The sequence below is a fragment of the Xiphophorus couchianus genome, chromosome 2, assembly GCF_001444195.1.
Source record: "Xiphophorus couchianus chromosome 2, X_couchianus-1.0, whole genome shotgun sequence".
Classification (NCBI taxonomy): domain Eukaryota; kingdom Metazoa; phylum Chordata; class Actinopteri; order Cyprinodontiformes; family Poeciliidae; genus Xiphophorus; species Xiphophorus couchianus.
Genome location: NC_040229.1, coordinates 9,319,423 through 9,330,039, shown reverse-complemented (window position 1 = coordinate 9,330,039; position 10,617 = coordinate 9,319,423). Strand labels below are relative to the sequence as shown.

At 39.0% G+C, this 10,617-nt stretch overlaps 1 protein-coding gene across 2 annotated transcripts; it reads left to right on the top strand.

Annotated features, from left to right (window-relative positions):
• The first annotated feature begins 2,202 nt into the window (after nt 1-2,202).
• kcnj11l (potassium inwardly rectifying channel subfamily J member 11, like) lies at nt 2,203-10,617 on the top strand. Of its 2 annotated transcripts, XM_028025817.1 has the most exons (6): nt 2,203-2,345; nt 3,564-3,726; nt 3,946-4,185; nt 7,577-7,846; nt 7,920-8,127; nt 9,071-10,617. In XM_028025817.1, the coding sequence occupies exons 2-6, from the start codon at nt 3,568-3,570 to the stop codon at nt 9,499-9,501; spliced, it is 1,308 nt and encodes a 435-aa protein (XP_027881618.1). In that variant the 5' UTR covers nt 2,203-2,345; nt 3,564-3,567; the 3' UTR covers nt 9,502-10,617. The 2 variants fall into 2 exon arrangements, with proteins under 2 accessions (XP_027881618.1, XP_027881608.1); XM_028025807.1 differs by lacking the exon at nt 2,203-2,345 and having other exon boundaries at nt 3,404-3,726.

Here is a 10,617-nt window from a genome sequence, read left to right as displayed (position 1 = left end):
CCTCCCTGAAGTCATGTGACCGAAATCTGGAGAGGGTGGAGTTACAGACACATTATATTATATTATATTATATTATATTATATTATATACTCTAATGAGCCCCTTTTACTGTAAATAAAAACAAATTATGACAGAAGAAACTGAGATCAGGATTCTAACTTTAATAAATAAGGAATGAGGGGCAGTTTATTTTCTTCTCAGTCAGTAAAGGTGTATATAGGGGGGGGGGGGGGGGAGTCTTGAAGTAGTCTTAATTTATCGTAAACAAATTCTCTGATGTGTTTATATTGGTGTCTGTTTGCAGATATACACAAATTGTTGTAATTTTTGTCCAGAAGAAACGTGAACAAGGCTAAAAAGAAAGATGAATTACAATTATATATATACAGTATATATATATACAGTATATATATATATATATACTGTATATATATATATATAAACCCTTCTCGGTGGTCCAACAGCTCCACCAGCGTTCCTCTGAATTCTTTATTTTTCTTTCTTTTCTTTTTTTTAGATGTGATCATATAGTTTAAACAATTCCTCAGAAACAAAACAAAACATTCTTATTCCATAAATCAAACAGTAAAATAACAGACAACTGCCACAGAAGTTAACAGTTAAAAGTTACATTCACAAAACTTTTTTTGTCTCTAAATATATATACATTCATAAATTTACACTTTGAACCCACCTAGTGCGATACAAAATGAAACTCTCACAATGTGACTTTGACTGCATGCAAGTGGTCCAACAGCTGAGAAACAAAAGACACAGTTCGCGTCGTGACTGAGCGGTCAGCCACAAACACCAACTGGCGCAGCTCCCACTCATAGGGTCACATTTTTCCAGCCCAACCACAAGAAAACTTTATAAATTATATTTATAATTGTTAAATGATCTTACAGTATTTCGTTAATTGTTGAACTAGAAAAATATGACCCTAAGTAAAAAACAATAGCGAAGAGCTGCGTCTCTCCACCAGCAGTTCCTCAGGATCCTGGCGGGGGAAGCCGAGAGAGCGCCTGGAGGACCCGTTACATGCAGTCACTCATCACACCACTAGGTGGCTCCAAACACACGGATCAAAAATCTCATTACAAACACATACACACTATTATTATTATTATTTTGGGCAAAATTCACATACACATTAATACACACCTGTCTCTCTGTTATATATATATGTACACAAATTTCTTTTCTTTTTTTTAGGTCAGAAGCATTGCTAAAGTTATTTAATTTTAGCAATGCTCTCTAATTATGATAATATAATATAATAATTATGATCTAATTATGATTTCTAATTATTAATATAATAATTAGAGATCGAATATTTTATAGATTTTTATGTATCTTTTTTTTTTTTTGAATTTTGGTAGACAAAATAAGTGAAGCCCATCTTGGGCACACACACCTTTTGACTTTACTGACTTTGTGGTCCATAAACTGGGATGATATTTTTGTTTCTCCATCACAAGATATCAGTTTAGTGGTAAAAAATAAATCTGCTAAACATTTATGGTCATAATATGATGGCTGATCTGGAACATGTAACTGTAAGTTGTTAATTTGTTCAAACTTCGGTGGTGAAGCTGATAATCTGAGACAGTAACATTATGACAATAACGACTTTAAATGTTTCTATGGGATCTAAACTGGGCTCTGCTGCCCCCTGCAGGCAGCAGGAAGTCTCTGCACAGTGAACCTGTTCAGGATCCTGCAGAATAAAGTCAAGTTTAAAATATTCATACAATTAAAAAGAAAGAAATCTAATTTTACAGTTTAATTCAGACTAGAAGTTTTAAAAGCCGTATGAACATTTAAGTGGATGGATGATGAATAAAATATAAAGTGTTTAAAAGCAGCTTTTGATTTTATCTTGTGTGTGACGTGAGAAGAAAAATTATAAAAATGATTTTTTTCTTGTCTTGAAGAACTGAACACATAAAAGATTGAAAATAGTTTTTAAAAGAAGTCGAAATGTGAAAGACAAAGTAGAAAATAACGTGACATATAATAACAGATATTATAATAAAAATACATATTATAAATAAATAAATTAAAATAATAATAATAATAATAATTATGTTGGTAATACAATTTATATTTTTACATTTACAAATAAAAATAGCATAAATCCGTTTTTGACCTAAAAAAAAAAAAAAACCCTGCATGCCGTCTTATTTTGAAGGGTCGAACCGGAAGCTGTGTTCTCACCTGTTCCACCCTAACTCGGTTCTCCCTGTCTCAGAACATCCTGATGGGAATGATGGAGTCCGTGTCGCGGATCACGTCCTGAAAACTTCCCCCGATCACCTTTGATCCGCTTCCCACCTCAACAGGTAAACACCACGTGACATCGCAACCGTGTGCGCGCGCGCTCGGACTCCTGTGCGCGCGTCTGCAGGTGCTGATGTTTATCTACCCAATGATGATGAGGAGGATGAGGATGAAGGTGAAACGACGTGTCCCGGCGAAGGAGTCGCGTTAACTCGAGCGTCATTTCCTCGTTATCGGCGATTTTTCCAGGATCTTTCAGGAAAATCTGGGAAAACCGAAGCGCAGGATGAGATCAGATCCTAAACACAGAAACACAACAGCACAGAAATATTGTGAAGGAGCGCTAACTGCAGAAAGCGGATCTCTGTGACCTTATTTACTATTCCTGCATCAGGCCAGGGAGATCAGATTGTTCCTTTAGACATTAAAATAATAGATATTAAAATAAAAATGGCCGTTAGATTAAACAAGAAAACCCTGAGAGCAGTAATTAAGTCAAAACTGTACAAAAAATATTTAGATTTTGCATTTCAGATATAAAACTTTCTTTACCTCCAAATCTGTTCTACCCAGAACTCAAGTGTCATTTTTTCGTTTCACCTGGTCCAAGTTCTGCTAAAAAACAAAAAATTCTATTAAGCGACTTTTGCTATCTAATAATTAATCAAAAATAACTCAACAAATCAATAGACCAATAGATGCATTTAGGACCAATAAATCCTAAATGCATCTGAAGCTAAATAAATGCTGTTTTTGTGTTTTAGGCAATAAAATAATTTTCTTATTTAAAAAGTAATTGAATTATTTGCATCTTTTAATACATTTCTAATATTGTGTAAAAAAAAAAGAGACTGAAGTGGTTGACACATCTGCAGAAGGTGCCATTTTTTTAACAGATTAATCAATTAATAATCAGAATAATCATTACTGAGATAATCTTTAGTTGCAGGTTTACTGTAATTAATGAAGTCAGAGGGTTTGGTTCTGGATGTTCTTACTCATTAAACCTGATGGCGATCTTTCAGGAAGTGACACGCTGCAGGTTGGGTTCACATTCATTAATGTCATAAAGGAAAAGAGATCCAGAACTGAGCAGCTTGTCATGAGTTATTTCTGCTTTATTTTAGCAACACAGCTTATTAAACCAAACCTGAACATTTAATAAAATGGAAAAAAGAAAAATGTTTTATGTGCAAGAAAAGCAGCTTTAAAAACTTGCTTTCGAAGATCTTTTGTCCCATCAGATGAAGTAAATATTGCATGTTGTTCTGTTATTGTAGCACCATGTTGGCCAGGAAGGGCCTCCTGCCGGACGGGTTCCTGCTGACCCGGCTGGCCGAGGACCAGAACCAGCCGAACCGGAGCCGCACCAAGTCCCTGCGAGCTCGCTTCATCACCAAAACTGGATCCTGCAACGTGGCTCACAAGAACATCATGGAGCAGGTAGACGGGCCGAGTCTGTTTCTGTTTAGTTCGAGATGTGGACCCGGGATGCGTGTCGGTTCTGGTGAAAATCGTTTGCATATTTCTGAAATCAGGATAATAATAGTTCTGTTATAAAGATGCAACTAGATGGACTCGATGCAGAGGTGGTCCTAACATGACAAAGAAGAAAGATGAGCCTTCAGCGGGGTCAGAGGTCAGCCATGTTTTCTCTCACAGGGTCGCTTCCTGCAGGACGTCTTCACCACCATGGTGGACCTGAAGTGGCAGCACTCCCTCCTCATCTTCACCTCGGCCTTCCTCTGCTCCTGGATGCTCTTCGCGATGATCTGGTGGCTCCTGGCCTTCGCTCATGGAGACCTGGAGCCCCGTGACCCAGACAACGACACGGGTCCAGTGCCCTGCGTCACCGCCATCCACTCCTTCACTTCAGCCTTCCTCTTCTCCATCGAAGTCCAGGTGAGCATCTCTGCTGCTGCAAGATATTAATGAGTTAAACTAAAGTTGATTGATCTTAACGATCGACTAAGATTAGTTGATAAACGTTTTCTTTCTTAAGAACTTATTTTTCTTGTATCAAGTGGGTCGATCATCTTTCTGTAACACGAAGGGCTAATTTTTCATAATATGCTGAATTTAAGGAAGATATCCTAGAATTTTAACTTTAGTCATTTGTATTTAGCTAAATAGACACATGTGGTTTTCTCACATTATGTAACACAATATAATAACAAAACAGGAAACACTGAAGTTGCTGAACAGAAAAAAAGATGAAAAGAATAAAATGTTAAACACTAAATCCCCCGTTAACAGAGAGATGTTCATGTACAAGTATTGTCTGTATTCGCTCTTGAAAGAATGTTAAAACTTTGCTCCATAAAGTTTAACTGATGACAACCGTCAAACTCAACCTTGCTTCTTGGGATCATGTATTTTTACATAATGTTACAACTTTTCTGTGTTGTGCCTGTTTTCCTGCCATCACGTTCTCACCTTTACGTGAGAAGTTGTCCCTGCTCCGTCATGCAGCTCAGCAGAATATCAGAATATTAAAGTGGTAACAAATGAGCTTGTCGAGTGTTTATATTTCAAAACAAAGCGGCATAAAATGCTTTTTGTATCCCAAATCGATCGGACTCTTGTGGACCGTTTTATGGAGTGAAAATAGTGTCAAAAAGATTTGTGTGTGCGTAAAATGATTTGTGCGTGCGTAACAGGATTTGTGCGTGTGTAAAACGATTTGTGCGTGCGTAAAAAGATTTGTGCGTGTGTAAAAAGATTTGTGCGTGTGTAAAAAGATTTGTGCGTGTGTAAAAAGATTTGTGCGTGTGTAAAAAGATTTGTGCGTGCATAACAGGATTTGTGCGTGCGTAAAAAGATTTGTGCGTGCGTAACAGGATTTGTGCGTGCGTAAAAAGATTTGTGCGTGCGTAACAGGATTTGTGCGTGCGTAACAGGATTTGTGCGTGTGTAAAAAGATTTGTGCGTGCGTAACAGGATTTGTAAACCTTAAAAATAAAATACATGTTGAAAAAGTACACACAAATCACCTGGTACGCACACACAAAACTGCAGTTACACACAAATCCGGTTACGAGTGCACAACTATTTTTGAGACTCATTTCACGCCTCGGTGGAAGCTCCAAGATTTGTGTGTAGATGGTGCGTTTACATGCTAGTAAAAGCTGGGACATCTGAGTTTTCTTCGGAACTGTTTCTTTTTTCCACAGCTCAATACATATTTCTCTCTTTACTTGTCTCGTGGCTTAGACATATTTTTGTGAGAGAAAAATACATATGTCATTACACCCACGTCTACTTTTTAATACTATAAGATTGTTTATATATGAATCCGCATTTGGGACCTATTCAACTGTAATTACTTGGGTAAAAAATTCAACCACTAGGTGGCGGAAGTTTATTCCGCTCTGACTGGGAAAAGCCTTCATTCAAACTGAGAGAAGAAACAAGAGAATGGCGGGTCAGCCGAGTGATCGTGTTCGTGGTTTACCGTCCGAAGTTAGTGGATGTTAAAATTTGCACGTTTTCCTGACCGTTGTAATGCGTATTTGTTAGATTATTTCAGATTACGTTTTACGTTTCAAGTAGTTCGACCCAAAGTTCTCAAATGTATTCTATGCCATACATATACATCTGCACCGTTTTTTATATTAGATTCATGCAGATCATCAATATTTCAAATTTTGAAAATATAACCTCATCCAACACTGAAGCCTTTGTAAGCAGCTGAATATAAGTGTAGTAACTCGGCTGAATCTTTAAAATATTAATATTTCTGTTACTTCATTATGAGCAAACCACATTTCTCATTACTTCCATGTGATGACTTACATTTTTGGACAGATAATATGTTAAGTTGTGCTTCACATTAACTAAATTGTAATTGTAGCCATCTAGTGAAATTATATTTCTATTGTCCCCAAAAAGTGCTAATAATGTATGTGTTTTCCACATTTCAGTCAGTGTTAAATTTTTCACTTTATAAATTGCATAGTTGAAAAAGGACATATACAAATTAAATATGGAATATTTTATTAATTATCTGCCAGATAATTAATAAAATATAATTATAATAAATTATAATAAAAGACGTCACCTAAGCCTACATTATTGTCGGCATCATAAAAATAGCTGAGCATGGTGATAAACGTAGACATGGCTGTAATGGGCCAGGAAGATTCTGTTTTAAACTGGACCGATGCTAATCGAGGGCTAATAGTAGCTTAGCTAACGTAGACATGAGCTATTGCTATAGAAGGGCGAGAACTTTGGGTCGAACTACTTGAAACGTAAAACGTAATCTGAAATAATCTAACAAATACGCATTACAACGGTCAGGAAAACGTGCAAATTTTAACATCCACTAACTTCGGACGGTAAACCACGAACACGATCACTCGGCTGACCCGCCATTCTCTTGTTTCTTCTCTCAGTTTGAATGAAGGCTTTTCCCAGTCAGAGCGGAATAAACTTCCGCCACCTAGTGGTTGAATTTTTTACCCAAGTAATTACAGTTGAATAGGTCCCAAATGCGGATTCATATATAAACAATCTTATAGTATTAAAAAGTAGACGTGGGTGTAATGACATATGTATTTTTCTCTCACAAAAATATGTCTAAGCCACGAGACAAGTAAAGAGAGAAATATGTATTGAACTGTGGAAAAAAGAAACAGTTCCGAAGAAAACTCAGATGTCCCAGCTTTTACTAGCATGTAAACGCACCATCTACACACAAATCTTGGAGCTTCCACCGAGGCGTGAAATGAGTCTCAAAAATAGTTGTGCACTCGTAACCGGATTTGTGTGTAACTGCAGTTTTGTGTGTGCGTACCAGGTGATTTGTGTGTACTTTTTCAACATGTATTTTATTTTTAAGGTTTACAAATCCTGTTACGCACGCACAAATCTTTTTACGCACGCACAAATCCTGTTACGCACGCACAAATCTTTTTACACACGCACAAATCCTGTTACGCACGCACAAATCTTTTTACACACGCACAAATCTTTTTACGCACGCACAAATCCTGTTACGCACGCACAAATCCTGTTACGCACGCACAAATCATTTTACGCACACACAAATCTTTTTGACACTATTTTCACTCCATACATTTCCCTCTACCTTTCTGATATGGCTCCGCCATCTTTGTTTCTATTCCAACGGCTCCGCTAAAGAATGACCAGCGGCGCCCTCTGCTGGATGGCGGCCGAACTACAACACTAAAATATGGTCTAGCAGACATTAATAATTAAAATAACTAATTTTAATCTAATTCGACTCTAATCTAACCCTTATTTGGTAACGCTCCCCTTCCGACTCCAGGTGACCATCGGATTCGGCGGCAGGATGGTGACGGAGGAGTGTCCCGTCGCCATCATCGTGCTAATCATCCAGAACATTCTGGGGCTGATCATCAACGCCGTGATGCTCGGCTGCGTCTTCATGAAGACGGCGCAGGCCAACCGGAGGGCGGAGACGCTCATCTTCTCCAGGAACGCCGTCATCGCCACTCGAAACGGCCGACCCGCCTTCATGTTCCGAGTCGGAGACCTGAGGAAGAGTATGATCATCTCCGCCACCGTGCAGCTGCAGGTGAAACTTCAGTTCCTCTGGAACCACCAACACCGGATACGATGCTAACGAAAGTGCCGCTGCTTCCCCGCAGGTGATCCGACGCACCGTGACGTCTGAGGGGGAGGTGATCCCAGTGTGCCAGCTGGACATCCAGGTGGAGAACCCTCTGAGGAGCAACGGCATCTTCCTGGTTTCTCCTCTGATCATCAGCCACACCATCGAGAGAGGGAGTCCGCTGTACGACCTGTCCGCCCATTCCCTGGCCGCAGAAGACTTGGAGATCATCGTCATCCTGGAAGGTCAGGCCCCGCCCTCACCTGGTTCCACCTGACACAGGTAGACCGGGGTCTACAACCTGAGGCTCCCGAGCCGCAAGTGGCTCTTTCACGATGGCTCTTAAAGGGGCAGTACTATGTAAGAGTAAAATTTCTGAAAATAAATAAATTAAATAAAATCTGAAATTTTTAAGTTAATCTCAGAAAGCTTCTAGAAATAACTTGGAAATTTCTGAATTTTTCTGAGCTTGAAAAGTCCAAAATGTTAGACTTTTAGAAATTTTTTCAGTTTGAAAAGTTTTACATTTTCTACTTTTGAAACAAAAAAAAATTCCATGTTTTCTAGATAATTTCTAAGATAAAACTAAACATTTCTAAGTTTTTTCTATAGCAAATTTTGAACTTTTCACACGTCTAAAAGTCAAACATATCAGAGCTTTTCCAGCTAATTTTTGCCTTTCAGCTTGAAAAGTTACAAAATTGTCAGAAAAAATTCAGAAATTTTACCCTAGAAATTTTCTGGATATTTCTGAGTTTGGAAAGTTGAAAAATGTTGACTTTTAGAAATTTACGGAAATTTCTAACTCAGAAATTCCCATGATTTTTCTAGAATATTTCTGAAATTAATGTCAACATTTCTGAGTTTTTTTCTAACACATTTTCAACTTTTCAAATTCAGAAATTACCAACATTTCTAAAACATTTCCGACTTTTTTTAAAACAGAAATTAACTCCTTACTTTTTTATGTCTTCAATGGCCCTGTATACCGTTGCTGTAATATTTGTGGCTCCACTGAGAGCAAACTGGATCTTTGTATTATAAAGGTTGCAGACTCCTGGCCCACATGGTTCTGATGCAGCATTGGGGGGTGTTGCATCAGAACCCACCAACCGATTCTGTTTCGGTTTGTGGAAACAGAATCGGTTCTGTTTCCACAAACCGATTCTGATATTTTTGTTCTTCCAGGTGTGGTGGAGACGACGGGCATCACCATGCAGGCTCGCACCTCCTACACCCCCGAGGAGATCCTGTGGGGGCGGCGGTTCGTCTCCATCATCACCGAGGAAGACGGCCGCTACTGCGTGGACTACTCCAAGTTTGGAAACACGGTGCCGGTCCGGATGTCGTCGCTCAGCGCCAAGGAGCTGGACCAGACCCGGGGCGTCCATGAGGGGACGTCCGAGACTCACCTGCAGGGCTGGGGGCTGGTCAGAGCCGGCAGGGGGGGTTTCCGCAGAGGAGGGCGCGCCTGCGACGGCTCCGCCCCCGAGCCGTGGTACGCCCAATCAGAGAAGCAGGAGAAAGACACGGAGCAGAAGGGGCAGAAGAAGAAAGTGCAGCTGGAGGTGATTGGACGGCAGGTTGAGGAGGAGGGACCCGGAGACCTGAGCGACTGAACGACCAGAACTTATTCCTGATTCAGTGTGTTCGTACTCAAATGTGTCTTTAAATTTAGATTCATTCCAGCTGTTCAAAGTTCAAACATCCTCTGAGACCCACAAGGACCAAAGAGACATAAAAAAATAAGACAGAGAGCGCCAGGTACTGAGAAGGTCCAAAGAGATGAAACCAGACTTCATCTGTGAATCTTCACTGGTAGTCAGGACAGACTCTACCCTGCTTCTGATTTCTCTCTTTAAAGGGGGCCTATTATACAAAATCCACATTTTTATTTTTCAATTTGGGTTTCTCCTGCTTCTAGAAACAGCCCAACTGGGTTTTGGGGTTTTTTTTTAAACCCATCCAAATGGATGTTTTAAAAAAACAAACATTTTCAAGCAAAGTTAGTGGGCATTTTGCTTGGAAAATGAGCCATTTCAAAAACCTTAGATTAAGTCACATTCCACGGGCACTGTGGGTTACCTAGCAACCCAGTGCCACCTGTTACCTAGCAACCTAAGCAGTCCATTTGGTCAGATAACTTTACCTCTGTATGCGTTGTACAATGGCTGCTGGAAAAGACAAGTATTTGTTTCTTGACTTACCATTCAGAAACCACTTGCACCATTCTTGTTGGTTGTACAGGAGGCTCCACTTCTGCTTTTCAAAGCAGAACACCCAGGTTGTATAAATGCACATCTGTTTGCAGCCATTTTCATGTGCATGTGTAAACATTGAGTTAGGGGGTGTGGCCAGCAGCAGCCTATTTGGATTTTAAGTAACAGGAGGCCAAACAGTTCAAAATAGGCAGAACTGACCAGACTAAAATCTAATTAAGAATCATTTTGTTCAAACAATTAAATTAACGTGTTTTGTATAGCCCATAAACTTATCCCAACCTGTTCAAGGAAGCATAAAAGGTCACCTGTTTTATTGTTGATTTGTCATGTTTTTGTGGTGCTTTTTTCTTGTTTCTGTAAATTATTGATGATTTTCACATATCCAGATTATTTACTGAATACATAAAGGATATTCAGAGGACTGCTCTGGATATTTTACCTCTCAGTAGATGAAAAATAATCTTTATTGTTCTTGTTATTTATAATGTTTAAATAAATTAGTTTTGTATTTTT

Bases quoted from the DNA above. Each gene is read 5' to 3' on its own strand.
- kcnj11l (XM_028025807.1), top strand. From the start codon at position 3,544: ATGTTGTTCTGTTATTGTAGCACCATGTTGGCCAGGAAGGGCCTCCTG. The intron at 4,186-7,576 runs GTGAGCATCTCT...TTCCGACTCCAG, and splicing joins TCTTCTCCATCGAAGTCCAG to GTGACCATCGGATTCGGCGG. The intron at 8,128-9,070 runs GTCAGGCCCCGC...TTGTTCTTCCAG, and splicing joins GATCATCGTCATCCTGGAAG to GTGTGGTGGAGACGACGGGC.